Genomic DNA, 26,118 nt, shown 5'->3' with positions numbered 1-26,118 from the left:
TGTGCAGAGCTGGTGCCTGTTGGTGTGTGCAGAGCTGGTGCCTGTTGGTGTGAGTGTGTGCAGAGCTTGTGCCTGTTGGTGTGTGTGTGTGTGCAGAGCTGGTGCCTGTTGGTGTGAGTGTGTGCAGAGCTGGTGCCTGTTGGTGTGTGTGATTGTGTGCAGAGCTGGAGCCTGTTGGGGTGTGTCAGTGTGCAGAGCTGGTGCCTGTTGGTGTGTGTTTGCAGAGCTGCTGCCTGTTGGCGTGAGTGTATGCAGAGCTGGTGTGTGTGAGTGTGCAGAGCTGGTGCCTGTTGGTGTGTGTGTGCATGTGCAGAGCTGCTGCCTGTTGGTATGTGAGTGTGCAGAGCTGGTGCCTGTGCCTGTTGGTGAGAGTGAGTGTGCGCAGAGCTGGCGCCTGTTGGTTTTTGTGAGTGTGTGCAGAGCTGGTGCCTGTTGGTGTGTGCAGAGCTGGTGCCTGTTGGTGTGTGTAGAGCTGGTGCCTTTTGGTGTGTGCAGAGCTGGTGCCTGTTGGTGTGTGTATGTGCAGAGCTGGTGCCTGTTGGGGAGTGTGTGTGCGCAGAGCTCGTGCCTGTTGGTGTATGTGTGTGCAGAGCTGGTGCCTGTTGGTGTGAGTGCATGCAGAGCTGGTGCCTGTTGGTGTGAGTGTGTGCAGAGCTCGTGCCTGTTGGTGTGAGTGTGTGCACAGCTGGTGCCTGTTGGTGTGAGTGTGTGCACAGCTGGTGCCTGTTGGTGTGAGTGTGTGCACAGCTGGTGCCTGTTGGTGTGAGTGTGCACAGCTGGTGCTGTTGGTGTGTATGAGTGTGCAGAGTTGGTGCCTGTTGTGTGTGAGTATGCATAGCTGGTGCCTGTTCGTGTGTGAGTGTGCAGAGCTGGTGCCTGTTGGTGTGTGTGCGCATGTGCAGAGCTGGTGCCTGTTGGTGTGTGTGAGTGTGTGCAGAGCTGCTGCCTGTTGGTGTGTGAGTGTGCAGAGCTGGTGCCTGTGCCTGTTGGTGTGTGTGAGTGTGCCCCGAGCTGGCGCCTGTTGGTTTTTGTGAGTGTGTGCAGAGCTGGTGCCTGTTGGTGTGTGCAGAGCTGGTGCCTGTTGGTGTGTGCAGAGCTGGTGCCTGTTGGTGCGTGCAGAGCTGGTGCCTGTTGGTGTGTGTATGTGCAGAGCTGGTGCCTGTTGGTGTGTGTATGTGCAGAGCTGGTGCCTGTTGGTATGGGTGAGTGTGCAGAGCTGGTACCTGTTGGTGTGTGTGAGTGTACAGAGCTGGTGCCTGTTGGTGTGTATGTGCAGAACTGGTGCCTGTGTGTGTGTGGGTGAGTGTGCAGAGCTGGTGCCCGTTGGTGTGTGTGTGTAGAGCTGGTGCCTGTTGGTGTGTGAGTGCATGCAGAACTGGTGCCTGTTGGTGTGTGTGTGTGTGCAGAGCTGGTGCCTTTTGGTGTGTGAGTGTGCAGAGCTGGTGCCTGTTGGCGTGTGTGAGTGTGTGCAGAGCTGGCGCCTGCTGGTGTGTGTGTGTACACAGCTGGTGCCTGTTGTGTGTGTGTGCACGCAGAGCTGGTGCCTGTTGGTGCGTGTGTGTGCAGAGCTGGTGCCTGTTGGCGTGTGAGTGTGTGCAGAGCTGGTGCCTGTTGGTGCGTGTGTGTGCAGAGCTGGTGCCTGTTGTGTGTGTGTGCACGCAGAGCTGGTGCCTGTTGGTGCGTGTGTGTGCAGAGCTGGTGCCTGTTGGCGTGTGAGTGTGTGCAGAGCTGGTGCCTGTTGGTGTGTGAGTGTGTGCAGAGCTGGTGCCTGTTGGTGTGAGTGTGTGCAGAGCTGGTGCCTGTTGGTGTGTGTGTTTGCAGAGCTGGTGCCTGTTGGTGTGTGTGAGTGTGTGCAGAGCTGGTGCCTGTTGGTGTGAGTGTGTGCAGAGCTGGTGCCTGTTGGTGTGAGTGTGTGCAGAGCTGGTGCCTGTTGGTGTGTGTGAGTGTGCAGAGCTGGTCCCTGTTGGGGTGTGTGTGTGTGTGTGCAGAGCTGGTGCCTGTTTGTGGGGGTGGGGGGGGGGGGGGTGGTGGTGGTGTGTGTGTGTGTGTGTGTGTGTGTGTGTGTGTGTGTGTGTGGCGCCGGCGCCTGTTGGCATGGGTGAGTGTGCAGAGCTGGTGCCTGTTGGTGTGTGTGTGTGAGTGTGCCGAGCTAGTGCCTGTTGGTGTGTGTGTGCGCAGAGCTGCTGCCTGTTGGTGTGTGTGTGTGCAGAGCTGGTGCCTGTTGGTGTAGGAGTGAGCTGCACTGGTGCCTGTTGGTGTGTGTTTGTGCAGAGCTGGTGCCTGTTGGTATGAGTGGGCTGCACTGGTGCCTGTTGGTGTGTGTTTGGGCTGCGCTGGTTTGTGAGTGTGCAGTGTTGGTGCCTGCTGGTTTGTGAGTTTGCTGCACTGAGCAAGTTGCAAATCTTTTATCTGTATTAGCTCCGTCAAGGTTCCATCCTTTATATTTTAAATCATACTTAATGGCCTAGAAATTCAGTTGTTTGCGCCAGCTGCTAGCGCCTTAGGAGGAGATGTGGGGTGCTAAGCGGCTAGCGCCCGGGCGCAGCGCGATCTGCGCCTCTCGCCAACTTCAATTAAGATTTAGCGGCGGCGCCAAGCCTTTGCGCGCGCAGATCCTGACGTCATTTCATGGTGCAACGCCCTTTGTGCGCCCCAAACCGGAAATTCAGTGGCGCCGGCCTATTGTGCGCCTGGCGCCCTTAGCGACTGGTAGAGGGGAACGGTTCCCAGTCGCTGCAGGGCGCGGGGGGCGCTAATTAAAGGGCACTCCTCCTCCAGTAGAAATGGCAGCCATTTTGCAACACTCCTTCTTTGTGAAAGACGGATCTTTGGAGAGAGACAAAGGTAGAGAGCTTTCTGGTTTGGCTCAACACTCGCACAGGTACTTGTGGCTTCAGGCCACAGCTTTGCACTTGTCTTTAACTTCAGAGCCATAGCATTGATTGGAAACATATAATGGGGGCTGCAATGGGTGGAAATGTTGGGCTTCTCCATTGCATTCAAAGGGCTCAGAGACGCCGTGAGAGAGTGTCAGTCATGGCCAGACGGAGAAGGGGCAACAGGCGTCGGCAAAGGAGGCCTTACCCACCCAGGGTATACCGCCAGCAGTTCTCATATCTGAACATGTCTGAGGAGCAGTGTGTTCGGAGGCTGCGATTCAGAAGGGCGGTGGTCACAGATCTGCCACCTGCTTCGCGGAGACCTGCAGCCACAGCTGAGGAGCAGGACGTCTCTGTCGGTGGCAGTGAAGGTGACGGTGTCTCTCAACTTCTATGCCACCGGCTCCTTCCAATCCGCTACTGGGGACATTTCCAACATCTCCCAGTTTGCGGTACATTGCTGCATCCGCCAGGTGACCAATGCCCTTTTCAGAAGGAGACGTCAGTTCATCTCCTTCTCCATGACCGTTGACAAGCAGCAACAGCGTGCAATGGGCTTTGCAGCATTAGCGGGCTTCCCCATGGTGCAGGGCGCCATTGACTGCACGCATGTGGCTTTGCGGGCACCTCTAGAGAATGCCGAGGATTACCGCAACCGGAAGGGCTACCATTTGCTCAACGTGCAGTTGGTGTGTGACCACAGGCAGCTCATCCTAGCTGTCAATGCCCGCTTTCCAGGCAGCAGCCACGATGCCTTCATCCTGCGCCAGACTTCTGTGGCAGACATGTTCCAGGCCCAGCCTCACCCACGAGGATGGCTTCTCGGGGACAAAGGCTATCCTTTGTGCACCTGGCTGATGACCCCGCTCCGTGCGCCCCGCACCCCTGCTGAAGAGGGATACAATGACAGCCATCAAGCAACCAGGAACATCATTGAGCAAACAATCGGCGTCCTGAAGCAACGGTTCTGCTGTCTGGATCGTTCCAGAGGAGCCCTACAGTACTCGCCTGAGCGAGTCTCCCATTTCGTTGTTGTGTGCTGCATGCTGCACAACCTGGCTATCCGCAGGACTCAGCCACTGCCACCAGACATTGGAGGACCACCAGAGGAGGAGGAGGAGGAGGAGGAGGAGGAGGACCAGCACAGGAGGGAGGCAGAAAGTGCAAGGGCCGCCCGTCGGCGGCTTATTGCACGTCGGTTCTAGGCCCCCTCTCAGGGAATGGCGCACAAGATGAATGTCGCCGCTCCACAAGCCCTCAGCCGAGCAGGGCAACCAGGACTTCCAAAAGAAAGCATGGACAGTGCGATTTCAGAAAATTTATTACTTTGATACCTCTGCCCTTCCCACATAACAAATGAATGGAGAGAAGCCCCCCCCAAAAACACAAATAGACCAGTCTCGGCCTTTACAGAAACACAAATAGACCAGTCTCGGCCTTTCCAAAAAACAAATAGACCAGTCTCGGCCTTTACAAGTAAAACAAAGACACCAGTATCGGCCTTTACAAGTGAAACAAAACATTTGGCCACACCTTCTACTTTTTCCCCTGCGAGGGTGATGCGTTTCGCATCTGTGACTGGCCCCTGCCCGCCCTGCAGCTCCTCCTCAATGGGACCCCAGTGGCTGCAGCAAGGCTGGGGGAAGGCTGCTGAGGGTCAGATGGCGAGACGGCAGATGCCCTTGGGGGTCGGCCTGGACCAGCTCTGGGTCTGGAGGGGCCGGCTGCTGACTGCTCCAACTCTGCTTGGGCGGCAGCAGTCTGTCCAGCGGCTGGTGGCAGCTGCAATGGAGGAGTGACAGTTTCGGCTGCAGGAATGCTGCCAACCTGACAGATCACAGGTACTCCCTGGTCGCCTGATACATTGGCACTCGCACGGGCCAGCACTGCAGCATGCGCAGCAATCTGCTGAAGCACAGACTGCTGGGCTGCTGCGGCGCGGCGAGTGCCCTGGCGATGCCTGGCCGATCCAGCGAGGGTGGCAGCAGTTAGTGCCTGTGTGGCCCTGGTCTGTGTCCGCATGACACCAGCCAGTGAATGCATGGCATGACTGAGCACTTGGCTAGAAGCCGCCTGTGCTGCCGCGAAGTCCTGCAGACTCCTGGCCTGTGCTGCACTGAATTGTTGCAGACTCCTGGCCTGTGCTGCCCCGAATTCCTGCGCACTCCTTGACAGTGACTCTATGGAGTCAGGCATCCTTGCCACTGCAGCCATGAGCTCAGTGTGCCTGCGCTCAGCCTGGGCGGCCATTTCCGCTAGGAGCCGCACCTCCTCTGTGCTCACCGTAGCAGGACTGGAGGCCGCACTCACCCTCCGGGGAGAAGGCCGCCGAGCTTCCCCACCCCTCCCGCGTTGCTGCAGCCCGCTGGGCCCCGGAGCTTCACTCTCCTCCGACCCTTCCCCCCTGCTCCCCTCCAGGGAAGACGTGTCCCCATCATCGCCATGGGCTGCCTCGGCTGAGGGTGGCACTGATGGTCCGGCTTCCTCTTCCTCCTCCTCGCCCTCCGATTCACTCACAGTGCCAGCTTGAGGGCCCGCCTCCTCACCTGGCGATTCAGCATCTGAAAGCAGGGAGGCACAAGAGTTGCTTTAGAGTGAGGACCGGGCGGCAGTGAGGGAGGCATGAGTGCTGCTATGCACTGCATTGGTCCGACAGTGGCGAAGGATGCTGTTCTGAGGCGCAAGTGGAAAGAGAGAGGTCAAAAAGGTGATGCCCTTACCATTGGGGCCCACAACAGGGTCGGCATCTCCACTGGCGACGGGGCCAATCAGCCGGCCTGACATAATGCACTCCACACGCTGCTCCAGGTCGGAGAGCTGTTTGAGGTCAGGATGGCCTCCCCCGGTCTCACGCTGCTGCCTTCGGTTGTGCGCCACCTTGCCCTGCAAGAGAAAGGACGGCCTCTAAGTACAGTGTGAAGCCCTGATCTTGTCTGCACTGCCTCCCATGGTGGAATAGCCCTGACAGTGTGTAAAGTCCTGAATGTGCAAGTGATTTTCATGACAGTCCCATAGCTGCTGGATGAGGGCTGGGCATTAGGGCTTTCAGGTCCCTTTGCCCATAAACTGAGGTGCACATGCAGGGATGAGGAGGACACTGGAAAGGGTACTCACCCTGACAACCCGAGTGAGGTCGTTGAACTTTTTTCGGCATTGTACAGGAGTCCTGGCAACCACGCTGTTGGAGGTCACCCTGTTTGACACCTCCCTCCAGGCTTTCCGATAGGCGCTGGGCAGCGGCCTCCTGCCACCTTCAGGGAACAGAACATGGCGCCTGCGCTCCACTACGCCAACCAGCACCCTCAGGTCACCCTCGCTGAAGCGCTGCGCTCTCTCCCTGGCCTTCTCCATTGTCCTGGGCGTTGTACAGATCAAGCAGCAGTGGTCAGGCCTTGCTTCAGGGCTGCAGTGTGCAGGGCGTGGCAGCCAAACAAATCCACCCTCCCCCTTTAAGAGCTCACCGGCGCCAGAGTGTCTGCCTTCAATCAGCAACTCGCCGCACCTGCGCTGCGCCCGCCCTCGGGGGTATCGCCCCGGGCCGCCTGCTTAGCGCCTAATGATAGTCGTGCATCGCCTGTTTTAGCACAGCAGCAACCTCTTGGGGCGATGCCACTGAATATCAGCGAAGGTGGCGCTAAGTTGCGCCGGGCGCAAACTTTAGCAGCCGCCCGGCTGTAGCGCCCCAAACGTGGCTATACTGAATTTCTAGGCCAATGTTTTTCACACTGATGCGCACTTCCTCACATTTATTTACTGTGATAATTTTCCACATCTGCACGGCTGGGAGCCTTACTTCTCCATTTCAAGAAATCATGGTTGTGCTCCCCACAATTTTACATTCATTAAATTTAATGGACAGAAAATCATGGGCAGCACATCACAATTTTCCGATTATGTGTGGCCTGCAGTTCAGGCTATTCAGCAATAGCACAAACTTAGAAAATCTGCCCTTGTGTCATTTTTCGAATCATCTGATAGTTGCTAAGTCTCTGTAAATCCACTTTGTATAATCTCCACCATTCTGATACATGTAGGCATCCCACATAAATGTTGAATTGTCAGCAACTTTTGGAATGTGCTTTTAATTCTCTTCTGCAGCTTGTAGATAAAGAGAGGCAGCGAGGCACGGCTTAATCGCAGGAACTCCAGTAAACACTGCTTCACAGAGAGGTCACACACCAATTTACAACCACATCCTTCTTCCTATTTAAGCTTTTCTACGCAACTTTAAATTTCATGAACCACAAAAGCTATTTGTGTTTTGTTTCAAAAGTCCAAATAAATAATAATACTGATTGAATTAGCTTTATCTAGCAATGCTGTCACATTCTCAAAAAGATCTGACACATTTCTGAGTTATGACCTTTCTTTACTAAAGCCACATGGCCCTTTTTAATTATCAAATTTAATCCACCTGAAAGCTCAGTAATTCATCCCCCATTATCACTGCTAAAACATTTCCTGCAGTCGATGTTTACCTCGATTATTCCTTTGACTTTTCTGTTATCCAGGCCCCTTGTAACCTTCATATTTCTGATGAACTTTGGAAGATTTCTGCCATGCCTCTTATATCATATTTTCTTTTCTTTAGTGTTTTGCTCTAAAGGCCTTGCTATAAAAAATACTTTTCAATTGTAATTCAGCCTTAGGATCAACACTTGGATCCAGAAGAGAAAGCAATTGCTCTTTAGTGTAGTCTTCATTTAGGGCTGCTACTTTTTCCCCCAAGTTCAAAACTTGACAGAGGGTAGGGCTGAATGTGGAGCTTAGAAAGATACTTTAAAAATTGTATTAAGCCAAACTATTTCAGTTATTGTGAGGCCTCAGCATTCATTTGGTATAATGGGTACAATTATGTCAATGGGCCGGAATTTGCTGAAAAAATAATGGCATGTGAACAATGCACGCCGTTACTAATGTGCCAGCAATTTTTGGCGAGGAAGAGATACCCTGTGAATTGTGAATCGCTGCAAGTTGCTGGTCGATTTGCGCTGCTCTGCAATTAGCTTTGCAAAAACGGCATCTCGCCCTCAACTTCCCCATGATTTTCATGAATTTGCTGCATTTGCACATAAATTGCCCATTAAACTCATCACAGAAAGTTAAGTCTAGTAATTAGTAGCATAAATACTCTTAACGACATGCTAATTGTTAATGACTGCCAATCAACTTCTCTAGCCCAGAAAGTGAACAAATAAAAGTGTAGAGTCTCAATCCTTCAGGTAGTGAATTGTTGTTGGAGATTTTTTAAAGTGTCAAATTTTAGTTTCTTTTTCTTACTTTTCCTTTACATCTCCTTTTTTCTCTCTCAATCCAGTCTTTCTTCCCCTCACTTTATTTCTCTTTCTGTATCTTATTTGACATTGAATTCACCCACTCTAATCACCCTCCTTCTCAGTTGCTCCTCTGTTTGTCTCAATCTTTAAATCTCATTGGTTAAGAAGATACACTGTTGGTTCCTTCGTTCACTAAGGTCCCAGATCCCTGTTGCCCTGCTGCAATGTTATTAGCTCGCACTCCCAGCAACTCTGTGGGCAAAATAATTTTGAGCTGAAGGATGCAGGAACAAGTCTAACTAACAGGGCACACTGTAAGATGCCCCGCTCCCGCAATTCCTGGGCCAATATTTTCTCTCTCTCGTACACGCACACACACACTCAGGATTCCTCAGCTTCTCCCTTTTTTCCTGCTCCTTGTTCAGGTTCTGCAGATTTAGATGTAGTGTCTCTGAATCGTTGGGGTAGATTTTGCCGAACCTGTTGGGAAGAAGGCGGGACTTCCCCTTTCGGGTTTTTGACCCGCTTACTTCGATGTCCGGCCAATCCGCGCGAATTTCCCTTGTTTGACCTTGTTGAGCCCGCCCAGCGGGCTCAGCAGGCCAATTAAGGGCCACCCGGCAACAGGTGACGCCACAGACTGAAATTTCATCTGTCAAGAGTTCTTTGACAGATGAAATATCAGTGTTTGACAGCTGTTTGAAGCTGTCAAACACTGACAGTCTGAGTTTGAAGCTGAGTCATTCTGCACAGACTCAGTTAGAACTCTTACCAGCACTCAAAGCTGAAGGCTGTCACTTTTGACAGATCGCAGCCGTTCAGCTTTCAGTTCCGGCTGAGTGATGCGCTCCCGACGGCTACAGGAAGAAAGGCTGTTAAGGTAAGTACAGGTAAGTAAAAGTTCTTTACACACTTTAGATACACCAAACACACTTACCTTTGCACTCATGCACCCATCACTCACCTGAGCGCCGACATCGCGACCCCTCCAACTCCTTCAACCCGACGGCCCGCCTGCACTACCTGGCGTGGTTTGGAGCCGTCGGGAAACCCACACGAAACCCCTCAAAATAGGGATTAGGCTAAAAGCTGCCTGTTAACTACCTGTTAACAGGCAGTTAATTGGCACTAATCCCTTCCCGCCTGCTTTCGGCGGGTCCCAGTGCGGGGCGGGTACCCGCCGCCCCTGAAACTTACGTGGGGCGGGTTTTTGGGCGGGATGGTGTCGGGACCCCCAAATTCAGGATTTTCCCCCCCACACGCCTGAAACCCCGCCTGACGGCTCCCCGAAAATCTAGCCCAAGTTAGTTTATGTATTCATTTTTGTACACAGATTTTAAATAAACTTTGTACCCACTTTTTGTCCTAATTTTGGTAGCATTCCCTTGTTTGTGGTTGTAGTGTGAAGTATTTATTTGAACACTCGTATATACTTAGATTTTTATAGCTAAGACCAGCTCATTGCACTCCAAATTCAAGGCCGTGGTGATTTCGCATTTACTGGGATAGTTTGAATCAACCCAGTTTGAACTTTTACTGTGAAACTTTCAATACCGGACATAAAAACCTGTCAAAAATGGAGAAAAAGCTAGGAAATTGGACTTTTGCTGCACTGTTTACATTTGAAAAATAAAAAATTCACAGGAGGCAACTCTCACTCCATGAAACTGCATGGTAACTGATGTGCCTTAATGAATCCGAGACTCAACGTTAACGGAGCAAAGCAAGGCTTTTATTAACTCAGAAGGTAATACACATTGGAGAAGTGTCTCTCATCCAGAGATCTGCTGTACTGGATGTGAGACATGCTGGGCCTGCTTAAGTAGGGGCCAGGTATGGGCGGAGCCCTACACACAATACAATACAGGTAAGGAAATGAAACTGAAACTAAACTAAACACAGAGAATACAGTGCCTGATGAATGGCATATTTCATCACAGTAACTAAAAACATAAACAGCAATTTTGTGATTTTTTTTCCCCTCCTCCTTCTTCCCAGTATGTCCGGGGTACTGCTTCAGACTCCAAGTAGTTTCTTTCCTTCTGTCCATTTAATAAGGTAACTCTTTAATCAGTCTTAGGGCTGAATGAAATGTTTAGAATTTTTTCTTTATTTTGGTGAATGGCCAAAGCCCATTGTGTAGCACGTCGCCAAGTTTGGAAGGACTATGAGAAAAGTACTGCTAAATCTAGATGTTGAGAGACAGCCATCTTAGGTTTTAAAAATCTGTAAACTATAGGAAGAAGGGAAGCCTAAGGATGAGTTATTCAGCACCTTACTAACGTTAAAAAGCATGTGAATGAGTTTTTTCAACAGCGCTTTGCACAGATTCCAGATATATCACAGCCAGTGTGAAGTCAAAGTGGCGAAGACTACATCCTGAATGCGGCCTTGCACCACTTACACCACAAATTCAGGCAATTTACACACGCAGTTTGCACTGATACAAACGCATCTCCAAGCACAGATGTGCCCATGCACTGTTTCCTTCACTTTATATTCAATAAATATTGAACAGTTCTCTTTCTGAAACGCTCAACTGTACTAAGAACTGAATTGCTTCTCATGCCATTTCTTTTTGGTTCATGTGACTTTCCTCAGACTTACCAGCTCTTGCTTTCTCATTCCCAGTCTCACATTGTAATTTCATATTGATACTGATTTACTGATGATTTCCCACACTCTCACAAGCTGTTGTCTCATGATTTCTCACTGGCATTCATTCGCTGTTTGCTTTCAGTCTTACCGTTTGCAGTTGCATACTGATTGTTTTAAATAGAACATAGTCAGCAATTGCTTTTAATTAAAAATTGCAGGATGAAAATGATCAATATGGATCTGGCAAACCAGGTTAGGACAAAATGAATCAGAGTCACTGTTAGTTTAAAAAATTACTGAAGATAAACCAATTATTGTCACGAGCAAAATCCGCATGAGTGAGAAAACACATGATCAGTGAGTAACTGTTAAACAAGAGACTAGAGTGGAAATGGGAGGGAGAACTTTGCTTAGACTGGTGTCAGACACATCAGGGATGAGACTTGTGGGGAATTCCAGAGAGCTGCATCCAGTCTGGTCCAACAGGGAGGTGTGCAATTTGGGAAAAGTCAGTTCTGGATGAGCATTGGGAGCCATCATAAGAGTGGCTTCCAAACACACATAACTAGTTTCAACTAATATCAGTAAAGCTTCTTCCTCCTATGTAGACTCAATGGTGGGATTCAATAAGAGGGAAAATCAATAATTAAAGATGATTAGAAGATATTTGAACTATGTTTTAGTCCCACATAATATAGAGTTTTTATATGGGGAGTGCTCACCTTCTTGTTTAAAAAAAAAAAGTTACAAATATATTTATTACTGGAAAAGTTTTGATGAAATTTTAGGGAGGATGGAATGCGAATGTTAGGCATTCATTCTTCCCCACAGTCTGTCAGGAAGCTTTTAAATCTCTTCTCGGATATTTTGATACAACATTACCTTTCAACAATATGGCCAATCACAGCCCCAATGGTCTAGGTAGTTTCCTTATGATGGATTAACACTTTCAATATTAGAAATTTAGACTTGAAACAGTTTCTGAACAAAATGTGGGTGTTAAATGCTCAATTTGAAAGAAATGCTGGTGTTTACAACACTTGTACTCCACAGACATCTATCAGTAGAAACAGAGCCCAAATGATCCCTTTTGGGTCGGAATTCTAATGGAACAAATAACGGGGGAAGAATTGCTCTGATTGCTATATGTAGCAACACAGTAAATGCATTCAATAAGTGTTTAAGTTTTTGCTACATTATATATTGTGATCAGGCAAATCTTCCTTTTAATGTTGGATTTGAACAAATATGCATATGTTTCTTTGTCAGTGAGCGGTGGTTGCTTTTCTCACTTCAGCTAATTGTGTTGGCTATTTTTTTTCAGGTGCTGCATTTGGTCGCCTTGTTGGAGAAAGCATGGCAGCCTGGTTTCCTGATGGCATCCATGCAGATGGTAGTATTTATCGTATTGTGCCAGGTGGATACGCTGTTGTAGGTGAGGCGTTTCCTGCCTGCCATCATTATTTTTGGCTACCACAGAAGAATAAATGAGCACAATTTATGCCAAATGAATCTGGGCTTTTCTGCCAGGTGCTTAATTCACCGGTTTTCTCCACAGGTGCTGCAGCATTGTCAGGTGCAGTGACCCACACGATTTCCACCTCAGTGATTGTTTTCGAGCTCACGGGCCAGATCTCCCACATCCTGCCAGTTATGATAGCAGTCATCCTAGCCAATGCTGTTTCCCAAAGTCTGCAGCCCTCTGTCTATGACAGCATCATTCGCATCAAGAAACTTCCGTACCTTCCTGAGCTCGGTTGGGGACACCTTGAGTGAGTAGTCTTACTAATTACTACTGTTTAAAAGGATTGGATATACCAGGACATTTATTGCTTCAAAGAGTTTTAATTACAGAATTTAAAAAGTAACTTGGCAGGTAAATTAACTACATCTTGATCTCGGCATTTTCTAATGTTGCCCAAGGAGCAACAAAGCTGGAATTCTGAGGCTGAAGGGTGGAAGAAATGCATTTTGGAGAACTTTGAAGGAAATACCAGCTTCAAATCCATGTTTAAAACCATTAACAGCCATGCTAGGACTAGTTTTCAAAGCTTGGTTAATTTTGAATTTCCCCGGGTCGGAACCTGAACTGTTTCCATATGGATCATTAAAATCATATTTGGACAAAGGCTACAATGAAGGCCTGGTGTCAGGTGGTCCTGACAGAACCCAAACTGAGCATCGGTGAGCAGCTTATTGCTGGCGAGCCCTTTTTTATCCTAGAGGACCAACGATATTGACTCTGTCTGTACCTCTTTCTTGTCCACATCAACCCTCTCTACAGCATGTATTCCCTCTTTTAATAATATTACCACTCTGCCTCCTTTCTTATTTTATCTATCTTTCATAAATATATTAATCCCAATATGTTTATTTTCCATTCTTGTCCAGTTTGCAGGCAGCTTTCCATTAATGCTATTATATCTTGATCTTCCTGTAAAATAATTCCTTCCAGTTTTCCCAATTTTTTTCCCCACAATCTGCACATTGCGATACATGCATTTTAACCTTTTTTTATTTACTTTTTTAAAAAACACTACTCCTTTTCCCAATACTGCTGTTGTCTATGAAATCCCGTACCTTTACTCCAGTATTTTCCCCATTTACAACTTATCTCTGATGCTGATAATTTATTTAATTTCCTTTGAAAGTCTTGCCTTATACTTCCAGCAATGCATCCAAATTAACATATCCTTTGTCATGAATTAGGTTGTAAAACTTTAACAAAATCACATAAAATGACTATGTACGTCACTTAAAACTATTCCCTTTATTGTCCTCTATGCAGAAGTTGCAATAGATTCAAAATTTAGGACAAATGAAAGGAGCTATATTGCCAAAATACTGTCACAAAGATCCTATTTGATAGTGTGGCATTTACTTAGAAAGAAAATGCATGGTTCAGTCAGTTTATCTGGTGAGTAATTGCAGTTCTACAGTATAGGATGGTCCGAGGTTTGATCCATGTTCTGTGCTGAGTTACCTGGTGTCAGATCGGATAGTGATAGGGTGTTGCAATTCACCTCAGCGTCCCAGGTTAGAGAAGGGAACGTTAACCAGGGTTCCACTCCTGCTTTTCCAATGACCCCTGCTGGAAGTTTGCATGTGTGAACATCAGTTGAGAGCAGATACAAGCTGGGATATAATGGCCCTCATGGTAAAATACCTCACCAACACTGTCAAGGGTTACTCATTATTAATGGCTACTTTTGTGAAGTACCGGGGGTAAACAGACCCCATGGAACTGTAATCCCAAAAATAATTAATGCTTCCAGATGAGAAGAAAATTGGCATGGAAATCAAAGATTAAACAAAATGTAAACGTCATCAACAATTAAGTATTTGAAGCCATTATGTGGGCCCCTCTGGTTCAATGGATCAGTATGCCACCTGGTGTAGTACTGACCCATATGAACGAACGCAAGAAGATTTTGGGTTTGATCCCTGGTTTGTGCTGAGTTAGCTGATCTTAACTGAGATGGCATTATGGGTGCTAAGAATGGCCTCCGCATTCTACAGCCAATGAGGGAAAAGTAACAGCCGAAGTTCCCGCTCCTTATTGTTTCCATGATCACTGCTGTATAATGCGGATGATGGGCCGGCTTGGACTTGTCTGTGATGCCCCTGTTAGATGAATAGCCTCTTGACATGCACTCCCTGAACTCGCCCTTGAAGAATGGCAAGGAGAAGATACTGAAGGGCTGCCAGCACCATGGAGCCATGCCCCAGTAATGAGGCGATGCATTATTTTATCAATACAGAAGCTTGCCAGCCACCATTATGGGAGTTGCCTGAGGAATGGCTGAACCTTGTGGTACATACGTACAGCTGAAGTTTCAGGATAAATGAAGCACCCTGTGTGGGTGACTGCAATTCTACTGGTATTAATTCTGTTCTCACAATATTAAGGCTTAGTAGCTTTTCTGAACCTGTTGCACAATGATGTCATCAGTATCTGCTGTAAAAACAAAATGTTTACAAAAATCAACAAAGAAAATAACGCACAAAAAGCTGTTAATTCCTTTTGAAGGGGGTACAGATGGTGGGAAAATTTTTTGGTCTCTCTATTGTGGAGTACTAGAGAGACCAAAAGTGCCTCCTAAAGTCCAGCAAATATCTTTATCCTAACAGCTCTTCATAAGAAACATTAAAAGCATAAATTATTTCAAATCTCTCGGAACCTACAATCTCAGGGTGGATTGCATTGGTTTATTCTCTATTTGTCTTAAATAATAACAGTTGGCAACCTGTGTCTGCCACAGTATGTTCAGTTCTCAACCCCTCAGTGATCTATCACATAGCACATTTGCTGCCACTTAGAATTGGTGCCTTACTGAGTGAACATCAGTGTCACTGAATAGAAACAGTGGGTGAGACAGTGACAATGTACAGATTTGTGTGTTACTGAAACGCAAATCAATTCGCAGGAGTGTCCTTGGGGTCTTGTATGCTTTCTGATTCATATTTTTCTTTGTCATGACATCTCTGTAGAAGCCCGAATTGCACTCCACTTCCTAGATTGTAGAAGATATAACTTCCTAATGGAAGGGAAGGGCCTAGATTTTCCAAATGGGCCTGCTTGATTGGGTAAAATGGGTGGAAATTCATCGTCAGATCTCCACTCACTTTGCATCACATGCAATTTCCTATGGGCTGGTATAATTACCCACCTTAAACAAGCAGGAACTTTAATTAAATAATAATTTGAGGCCAGGATGTCCTGCACGCCATTTCCCAACATTCTGGACTGCAGGACATCCTTTCTAAATCATGCCCATGGGAAGAGGATATCTAGGGTTGTTAGGTTCTGATAAGTATATCAAAAGTCATGGGAAGGATGCAATAACATTAGGTTCCTATGTTCTTATTAGGTAAGTGTATGTTAACCATTTCATAACAGTTATTCATTATTCTTGTTTTTTCTCTGATGGCACTTAGAGCCTTTCTGCCAATTGTGTTTTTTTTGCCCCTAACATTACTGGCACCAACAACAACTTGTATTTATATAGCGCCTTTAACGTAGTAAAACGTCTTGAGGCGCTTCATAGGAGTATTAGAAGACAAAAAATTGGACACCGAACTGCATAAGGAGAAATTAGGGCAGATGACCAAAAGCTTGGTCAAAGAGGTAGGTTTTAAGGAGCGTCTTAAAGGGGGAAAGAGAGGCGGAGAGGTTTAGGCAGGGAATTCCACAGCGTAAGGCCTAGGCAACAGAATGCACAGCCACCAGTGGTTGAGCAATTATAATCAGGGATGCTCAAGAGGGCAGAATTAGAGGAGCGCAGATATCTCGGGGGGTGGTGGGGGGGGGGGCGCGGTTGTGGGACTGAAGGAGATTACAGAGATAGGGAGAGGTGAGGCCATGGAGGGATTTGAAAACAAGGATGAGAATTTTGAAATTGAGGGATTCCCATCTTAGATGTTTGGAAAAAGAGCAACAGTGGGATCAAGGCAGGTCAAGCTGCATAAGAGGTGCTCTGTGCCCACCCATTAGTACCAGACCAGTTGCACCTAAAAGCAGAGACGAACATACCTTACTTTGCCAGATGATTGGTGCATGCAGAGGTACCTATTCCCAAAGGAAGCTGAGACAGCAGCCCCGATGTCCCCACTAAGAAGTGAATGCCTGACGAATCATAATGCTGGATGCTTCCCAATCACAGTATGTCATACTTTCAGTGGTATTGAATGAAAGGCAACATGCCAGGGCGATCAAAAGCCAACAAGGTGCTAGCAATCAAATCTGCAGGCACTGGCGCACCAACCTCGCAATGGCCGTGGGGCTCTAGCTTTTCAGGGTCTAGCTTATCATAAAGCAGTGATAATTTAACCAAAGTCCTAAAAGTTCACAAGAACTAGATGTAATGAATGTTGGAGGTGTTCCTTGACAGTTCACAGGAGTGTTGTGCTAAATTGTTCTTTATTAATATTTAAATCACACAAAGAATGGCCTGCTGTCACAGGCTTTCTCATTCTGCTGAGATACACAAAAGATGGAGGATGGAAATTATAAGCTTTCTGCTGCATGGAAGTTAAACACCTTTTTCAGAAACAAGAGGAAATGAGGACAAATGTGCCGATAAATTGCCCTTTCGTAGAAAACCTGCAGTCCTTTCAAAATGATACCCCTTCAGGACATGTTGGGCAATAAAAAGTTACATCATTGATAAATTTACTACTCGGCCACATGGATTTAATAATATTTAATATTAAATATTAAAATTCAATCAAAATAAGCCTCTAAGATATATTGAACCTCTTAAGGCAGTATCTTCAGTTTATACACATATTAAAGAAACCTCTGTTGCTCTTGTTAAAATGTCCAATTTTAAAGCTTTAAAAAAAAATTCAGTTCCTAGCTAGCCATACAGACCAGGAAATTCCAGGTTTAGTCCATTGTCTGAGTTACCTCCATGCACTTCCCTAGCCTGGTTTAGTGTCTGCCCGTTCCAACAAAGCCAGCATATCTCCTGCAATGGCTTCTCCTCCCAACGCACCATACTTTCCATACTGTAGTGTATGTGTTTTAAGTCAGAACTACTTTTTACAGCTCCTGTATACTGTAGTACCGGCAGTCACCACACCGGTCTATAAGCTGTGCGCATGCCTCTGTACTCCAGTCTAGAGATTGCCCTCCTCCAGTAAAGACCTGTTATTTGTTTATGTACAGCATCCGTGTAATTATTTATCCACTGAACTACGGATCTAACAGTGGCGACGAGTGTTGATGCGAATCTACCTGCAACGTTAAACAAAAAATTTTTTCAAAAATAGTCGAGTCCAGGAACACGGGCGTCGACTGCGAGCAACCGCCCAGCAGTCAGGCAGAGATCCAACTTCACTGGGGAGGCTGTGGAGAGCCGGGCTTGGTTCCCCAGCCACAACGAGCAGTAAGAGACCGACGGCAGGTCAAGAGCAGACCCTTCTCGAGCAGCGGCGGCTGGAGCCGACCGACGGCAGAGAGAGAGAGCCGGGCAGCGTCGATGGGGTAAGAAAAAGGGTGAAGAGAGCAGGGCGCAGCCGGGGGTTGATCACCGAGCAGCGTCGAGGAAAAATACTGCAAAACCGGAGAGAGGGTAAGAAACAGCCGGGTTCTAGACTGAGCGGCGTCGACAAATATCAAGAGAAGAACGCACAGAGCACAGCCAGGGATCACGGGCTGATCAGGGTCCGCGGGGCGAAGCAAGGGGAGACGCCATTGAGCCGCGGAGAAGCAGGGAGAGCGCGGGAGACGCCATTGAGCCACGGAGAAGCAGGGAGAGCGCAGGAGGCACCATTGAGCTGAGAAGAAGGAAGAGCGCAGGAGACACCATTTTGCGAAGCCGCAGCGGAGAAGACGGGCGAGCGCGGGAAGGAAGGAAAGCGCGGGAGACACCATTTTGTGCCAGCAGAGAAGAAGGGGAAGCGCGGGAGGCGCCATTGGTGATAGTTAATGCACAACCAAGGATGCCGAAGAGTGGCAGTATCTCTACGTTCGACAATGAAGTCAAAGATTGGGCGACATATGTGGAACGTATTGAGGTGTACTACAGGGCGAATGAAGTGCCAGATGCTAATAAAGCACTGGTTCTGTTAAATTCCATGGGTGCAAAAACTTATGGGTTACTGCGAAATCTAATAACCCCAGAGAAGCCGGTAAACAAGAATTTTGAAAGCATAGTAGAAATCCTACAGGACCACTTAAACCCCACACCGCTGCTGATAGCAGAACGATTTAAGTTCCATAAAAGGAACCAACACAAAGACGAAAGCAATGCTGAGTACCTAACAGAACTGCGCAAGCTATCGAAATACTGCCAGTTTGGAGCGGGACTAGCAGACACGTTAAGGGACAAGTTTGTGTGCGGGTTACAAAGTGAAGGAACCCAGAAACGGCTTCTATCAGAAAAGGACCTTACGCTGGACAAAGCTTTCAGTATGGCAGTATCACACGAAGCATCCGCAAGGGGCGCTGCAGAGATACAACGGAGACCGCAAGAATACGGCACCAACGAAATGACCTATGGAACAGGGAAGTGCTATCGCTGCGGCAGAACAACACATGACCAGAAAGATTGTTGGTTCAAGGACCAAGTGTGCAGACAGTGTGGGAAAGCAGGACACATAGCAAGAGTCTGCAGGTCTGGGAAGAAAACCAACAGTAAGAAATCTCCACAGGAGAAGTACAAAAAGGTACACCAGATGATGGACAGTGGTTCAGACGAACAGAAAAGTGACACAGACTCCGGAAGCAAGGAGCTGGGTTGTCTGAAACTACATAATGTAACTGAAATGGAGGATCACCAGACCATCTGGGTTACACTCAAGATAGACGGAGTCCAAGTGGAAATGGAATTGGACACAGGGTCAGCTCTAACAGTCATAAATCAAAGAGACTACAAGTGGCTATTTTCACACATACCCTTGAAAGCTACAGAGATTGTCTTGAAGACGTATACGGGGCAAAAAGTCTACCCCAAAGGAAAAATAAGGGTGAAAGTGACATAGAAAGGTCAGGAAATACCTAAAATGGATATATATGTATTGCCAAATGGAGGACCACCACTGCTAGGACGTGAATGGATCCGGAAGATATATTTAGATTGGCATTCCATACAGGCACTGAAGGTGGAGGCCAAAAAGGATGACGACGTCACACCTGGACGACTGTCAAAAATGCTAACTGACGCAAAGGAAGTGTTCCAGGAGGGACTAGGAACACTAAAAGGTATAACAGCAACAATTAAAATAGAGGATAATGCAAGCCCAAAGTTTCTGAAGGCCAGACCAGTGTCTTATGCGATCAGACCAGTGGTTGAAGCAGAGCTGGAAGGGTTGGAACGTTCAGGAGTACTGTCCAAAGTGGACTGGAGCGAGTGGGCTACACCCATCGTTCCTGTAATGAAGAGGTCGTTGAGTAATACGCCTGGGGAACCAAAGAAGGTCCGCATCTGTGGGGATTTTAAGGTGACAGTGAACCCAGTCCTTCACATGGTGCAATATCCGCTTCCACGAATTGAGGATATTTTTGCCTCGCTATCTGGTGGTAAACGCTTCACAAAAATTGATCTAGCCCAGGCGTACTTGCAAATGGAGGTAGAAGAAGCTTCGAAACATTACCTTACGATCAACACCCATAAAGGTCTCTATCAATACAACCGGCTGGTGTTTGGAGTAGCCTCGGCTCCGGCTATCTGGCAAAGGATCAGGTCCTGCAAGGGATTCCAGGGACCCAGTGTTATTTGGACGACATCTTGGTCACAGGCGAAAATGACGGTGATCACCTCGCTAACTTGGAGAAGGTGCTCGCCAGATTAAAGGAATATGGGCTACGAGCTAATCGCCACAAGTGCGAGTTTTTCCAGAAACAGATCTCGTATTGCGGCCACGTCATCGATGAAGAGGGGTTACATAAGTCCCCTGACAAGATAGAGGCAGTAGTCAAGGCTCCAGCACCGGAAAATGTGTCACAACTGAGGTCGTTCCTCGGGCTGGTAAACTATTACCACAAGTTCTTACCAAATTTGTCTACGGTATTACACCCGCTGAACACCCTACTGCAAACGGGTACCATGGAAGTGGGATGACGAACGTAGACGAGCTTTCCAGAAGTGTAAAGAATTGATCACATCAAAAGAGGTGTTGGCCCATTTCAACCCAGCACTACCAATTCGTTTGGCATGTGATGCATCACCCTACGGCATTGGAGCGGTGCTGTCGCACAAATTCCCGGACGGTTTGGAGAGGCCAGTAGCCTTTGCGTCTCGGTCACTAACCTCAGCCGAGCGCAACTACGCCCAGATTGACAGGGAGGACCTCAGCCTAGTATGGGGAGTAAAAAAATTCAACCACTATCTGCATGGACAGAAGTTCACCTTGCTGACTGACTACCAACCACTTGTCTCCATCTTTAATCCTAAGAAGGGCGTGCCAGTAATGACTGCACAGCGGTTACAAAGATGGTCCCTGTTTCTAGGGGCAAATCAATATGAAATAGAATATAAAGGCACGAGACAGCATGGAAACTCTGATGGGCTATCGTGCCTGCCACTGCCTACTGTGGAGGAAGCACCAGCAGTGGACCCTATCGAGATATTTTATTTGTCGATAATTGAACGATTGCCAGTAACAAACGCGGATATAGAGAAGGAGACCCGCAATGATCCGACGCTGTCATGGGTATATGAATTGACGGTGAGGGGATGGCCAACACATGGCGACTCACTGTTGCCAGCATTCTCATCCAGAAGAGAACAGCTGTCAGTATGCCAGGGGACAGTGATGTGTGGATCCAGAGTGGTGATTCCACCCAACTTAAGGGAGAGAGTGCTAAATGAGCTACATGAAGGTCATCTGGGGGGAGTGAAAATGAAAAGCCTAGCTAGGGCTTATGTGTGGTGGCCGGGAATCGATCAACAAATCGAAGACCTAACTAAGAGCTGCTTAGGATGCCAGAAGGTCCAAAATGCACCACCACATGCCCCTCTACACCCATGGGAGTGGCCCTCCTCTCCATGGCAACGGGTGCACATTGATTTCGCTGGTCCATTCATGGACTCAATGTTCTTAATAGCAGTGGATGCTCATTCAAAGTGGCCTGAGGTGATAAAGATGTCTTCAACCACTACAGAGAAAACGATTGCAGTCCTACGGACCATATTTGCCAGAAACGGGTTGCCAGAGCAGATCTGCTCTGATAATGGACCACAGTTTGTGTCCGATGAGTTCCAAAAATTCATGAAATGGAATGGGGTAAGGCATTACACATCCGCCCCGTATCATCCAGCCACCAATGGATTGGCTGAGAGGTTCGTACAAACCTTTAAGAAGGCGATAAAGGCCATGGGCAACGAGGAAATTCCACTACAGCATAAGATGGACAATTTCTTATTAGCCTACCGAAACGCGACACATGCAGTTACCAACCAGACCCCGGCCATGATGTTCTTTAACCGAAGGTTGAGATCTCGTCTGGACTTGCTCAGACCAAATGTGCGAAGAAATGTTGAGGACAAACAATTCCAGCACATCAATGAGAAGCCGACAAGGAGCTTCAATGTAGGGCAACCAGTCTTGGCCCGGGACTATCGAACAGAGAAGTGGCAACCCGGAACAATATGTACAAGGCAGGGGCCATTAATGTACACAGTGGATGTCGGGGAGAACATTGTGAGACGCCACGTCGATCAGATCTTAGCATCACAGGAATGCGTCAACCCCATGTCTCGAGTACCTGGGGATGAACCCGACATACCGGTAGTATCTACTTCAGACCCAATAGCAGTGGAACCCGATAAAGTACCCGATGAAAGGGGGTCAGAATCGCCTCTGCACCAAGAACAAGAACCTCCGGAAAGGCGCTATCCCAAAAGGGTCAGGAAGCCGCCCCAAAGACTGAATCTATAAATGGACTTTTGTTATTGAATGTACATGTAAAAATGTAATTGTTATTTGAATATTAAGGGGGTATTATTAAATCTAAAAAGGGAGGAATTGTAGTGTATGTGCTTTAAGTCAGAACTACTTTTTACAGCTCTTGTATACTGTAGTACCGGCAGTCACCACACCGGTATATAAGCTGTGCGCATGCCTCTGTACTCCAGTCTAGAGATTGCCCTCCTCCAGTAAAGACCTGTTATTTGTTTATGTACAGCATCCGTGTAATTATTTATCCACTGAACCACGGATCTAACACATACAATCACCTCGGGTATGACCCAAGGCTCTATCCTCGGTCCCCTTTTCCTCATCTATATGCTGCCCTTTCGCATAGCTTTTACCTATATGCTGATAACATTGCATTTACCTTTGTCTCCTCCATTGATGCCTCAACCACTGCGGTGCTTTCCAACTGCTTAGCCGTAATCAAGTTTCGGGTGAGCAAGAATTTCTTTCAACTCAACACCCGAAAGACCAAAACCATCCTGTTTGGCTCCCACCAATAAGTCTCAGCCCCTGACTTTATCCCTTCCCATGTCTGCCAGGCTGAGCCAGGCAGAGTGTATCTTGGTGTCCTGTTTTGACTCTGATTTGAGCCATATCATAGCCACCACCAAGACAGCTTATTTTCACCTCCACAACACTGCCGGTCTCTGTTCCTATCTTGCCCTACTGCTGCTGAAACCTTTATCCATGTCTTTGTCACCTCCATAGTCAATTACTCCACCAGCCTCCTTGCCAACCTATAGAGTTCCACTCTTTATAAAATGCAATTCTTCCAAAATTCAGCCACCTGCATCCAATCCCACACTCTTATTCCTCTATGTCCTTGCTAGCTTTCATTGGTTTACCATCTCCCAATGCATTAATTTCAAAATCTTTGTCCTCATCTACAAGTTGCTGTACAATCCCACCATTCCCAACCTCTGCAACCTTCTCTAGCCCAATGTTCCAGCACACATCCTAAGCTCTTGTAGAAGCTGACTCCATGTCCCTCTGGCCTCCTTTACATTCCTCCTCCCACCACCCCACCTTCGGCAGCAGAGTCTTCAGCTATCTCAATCTTTGGAATGCTTTCCTTTAACCCCATGCCATACTACTTTCTTCCCCTCCTTCAAAATATTCCTCAAAACCTACCTTGCTAATCTTAACTTGAGTCACCAACCCAAACCTTTCTCCCACCTTGTTCAGTGTTTGGTTATTTTTGCCATTGTGAAGCACTTTAGTATTTTTTATTACATTATTAAGTACAAGTTCTGATCATTGAGTTAGCTGTTCTTGATTAGGAAGGCAGTAGGTGCCTTGCAATTTGCTTTAGTGCTCCTGATTGCTATCCAGGGACCCCTGCTGGAAGTGCATGTGTGTGTGGATGTTGAGTGAGGACAAGATTGGGCACAGCTGTAGTTAAATAACCTGCCATCACTCACTCAGGGTTCACATAAGAATAATGGCCACTTGGGTGTGGTCCTTGTATGTGACTGGTGCCTGTGGAACTGTACCCCAGCAAGAAGCCAATGCCTGAAGGAAAGGAGGGAACAAAATTAGTGAGAACATTTTAAGAACAGATCTGGTAGATTGATAAATGCCTGCTGACAAATTGTGACAACTACAGAATTTTAGGACCAATAATGTAATGTTATGTGCTGATAGCACACACATTATTGAGTGCTGAGGGAGGAAGGGGGCTCTGCTGCAGAGGGCCCTAGGATAGCCACACTCAGCGTGGAGGTCTGCAGCTTGGTCAGGCAGTCATGCATAGATGTGGGTTGTGGGCTCCTCCATAGGTGTCCTCAAACTGTACAGGCTACTTGGCTCACTCTCAAATGATTGCATAAACTGGTGATGTGGAACTACCAAACTGCAGTTGTAGGCAGGCCCTGTGAGGTCCAGATCCCTGGGCCTAACAGCTGAAACAGTCCTTGAACTTGGTCCTCTGGAATGAAACCATTCTGCTCTGTCAAATTGCTTGAATGTTTTCTTCCATTCAGTAGCAAGAAAACTTTAAGGGGAATCTTTAAGAGCTGCTGGCGACACATAACCTGCCCCATAATCCTTCACTGTGTGCCAGGAGCACAGCGATGTCATGAACTAAACTGTGCTTGCCTTAAAGTGTAATGTCATCTCGCAGCACTGTAGAGACTTGCAATAGTCCCGTCCATGTCTATAACTATGCCTTTTCACCTTCTAGGATTTACTTCTCCACCCCCATTTTGAATTGCACTCTGTGACGCAGGCCTAGAACAGTCAACGTTTCCTCCTCTTGAGACTGAGTACTGTGCATTGCTCCATCTAGAGGCCGACTGTGCATTGGCCGAACCTATTGAGTGAGGCCAGGCAAATTTGAAGTTCAGTTTTTATCCAGCCAAACAAACTGAAAACCCCAGCAGAGCTATACAGGTGCTTATATAGCAGAGAAGATAGTGTCGCCATTGCTAACCTATACTTCCTGCAAATACTCTCAAATCCTATTTTTTCAAAACTTCACATAATTTAGAAATGCAAATATGGTTATAATTAGGAAATAACAGATACTTTGCAACTCAAAGCACAAGTAAGCCTGTCCCATTATATGAATTTGTTTGAAAATAAACATCAATAGGGTTGCAAGAAACATATTTTCCTTTCACTGATCTGGTATAATAGTTAATTCATTCAATATAGCATGTTTAATAAGTGTAACAATGACTTTTAGACTTGAAGTTTCTGTATATTTTATACCAGAGCAAATAGGCTAAATTAATGGATGATTTTTGAGTCTCATTTGGCAGTGTAAACAACACAACTTACTGTGGGTGGTCAGGCAAGTGACATCAACTTCACTCTCCCATCGCCATAAACAGTGGCGTAGTGAAACTAAACATGGCAACCACTCCTGACCGCCTCTCTCCCTATACTGCAAGAGACGTGTTTTGGGGTGACTTGGTAGCTCCCTGTTTTTTTTTTTCTTTAACTGCCCAACTTAAAAATGCAAAAACAATTTTGTTTTATGAACTGCACATACACCCCTATTAGGCTGTGTACACCAGTGGGGAGGGAATGCCCAGCAGTTCTTGTGGTAGATGCACGAGCAGGAGGGCTTGAGTCACTCAGATTTTGCTGTCTCTTTCCTGCTGGTAAAATTGCCCTGAATTATAAGATCTATCACAAGGAGGACAAATTACTTTCAAAAGAAGCTGTGTATTATAATGAAGCATTAAGTTTGTGTGAGTATTTGACCACATCAATCCACTCCTTAAAATAACTAATAAACATCAGTTTATCCATGTACTCTGTTCAGTTCACCAGCAGTAATCAAACCTATAACCACGTGAACAGCTAGTAATTTAGACTGCAATTATACTGTCAGCACTGCTCTGAGAATGGTATCTGCTGGTTGTGAAGTGCAGACCTTTTTGTACTGTAGACATACCCGAGTCTGACTAGCATCAAGATGGTGAGCACGGAGAGGTGTGTGTGTCTACGAGCATGTGTGCCAACACAATTCAATATCTGCTCTGTTTCCTGATGGCTAATTTTATGACAGCATGGGTGGGACAGTTTGCTTTCACCTAACACAAAAAGAATATTTATGAATGTTTACAAATGGATCACTTAAAATGCAACTTTACACTGACTGGAATTATAATGCAGTCAGTGCAAAGTTGAAGCAGTGTGAGATGGCCTTTTAGAGCGGGCTTATACCACTTGGCTTTATTGCACCCGAGTGTCAGATCAGGAACAAGTGATATTGCTGCTTTTTGCATTGATGTGTAACCAAAACCAGATTGTGTTGACACAAAAGTGCAGTATGATGTTGCCCTTAGACACAAAATTGTGAACCTGGCAAAACTGAACCATGTGCACCAGTGGCACAGACGCACCTGTGTCTGTAGTGCAGGGAATGGGCCAGTCCAACTTTTCTGACAGAAGTCTCCCCCCCTAATTTGAATATGTACTTTTCTATGATT

General features: G+C 47.1%; 1 protein-coding gene across 1 annotated transcript in view; it reads left to right on the top strand.

The window, feature by feature from the left end:
- Positions 1-26,118, top strand: part of LOC147115698 (chloride channel protein 2-like) — a 644,493-nt gene that overhangs the window by 486,486 nt on the left and 131,889 nt on the right. Inside the window, exons 14-15 of the mRNA XM_085990183.1 lie at positions 12,078-12,188; positions 12,312-12,525. Of these exons, the coding sequence (XP_085846309.1) occupies positions 12,078-12,188; positions 12,312-12,525 (325 nt within the window). The remainder of the gene's footprint in view (positions 1-12,077; positions 12,189-12,311; positions 12,526-26,118) is intronic.

Source organism: Somniosus microcephalus, chromosome 6 (assembly GCF_052327205.1).
Source record: "Somniosus microcephalus isolate GS21.2 chromosome 6, FLI_Smic_1.0, whole genome shotgun sequence".
Taxonomy (NCBI): Eukaryota; Metazoa; Chordata; class Chondrichthyes; order Squaliformes; family Somniosidae; genus Somniosus; species Somniosus microcephalus.
This window is presented reverse-complemented; position numbering and strand designations above follow the sequence as displayed.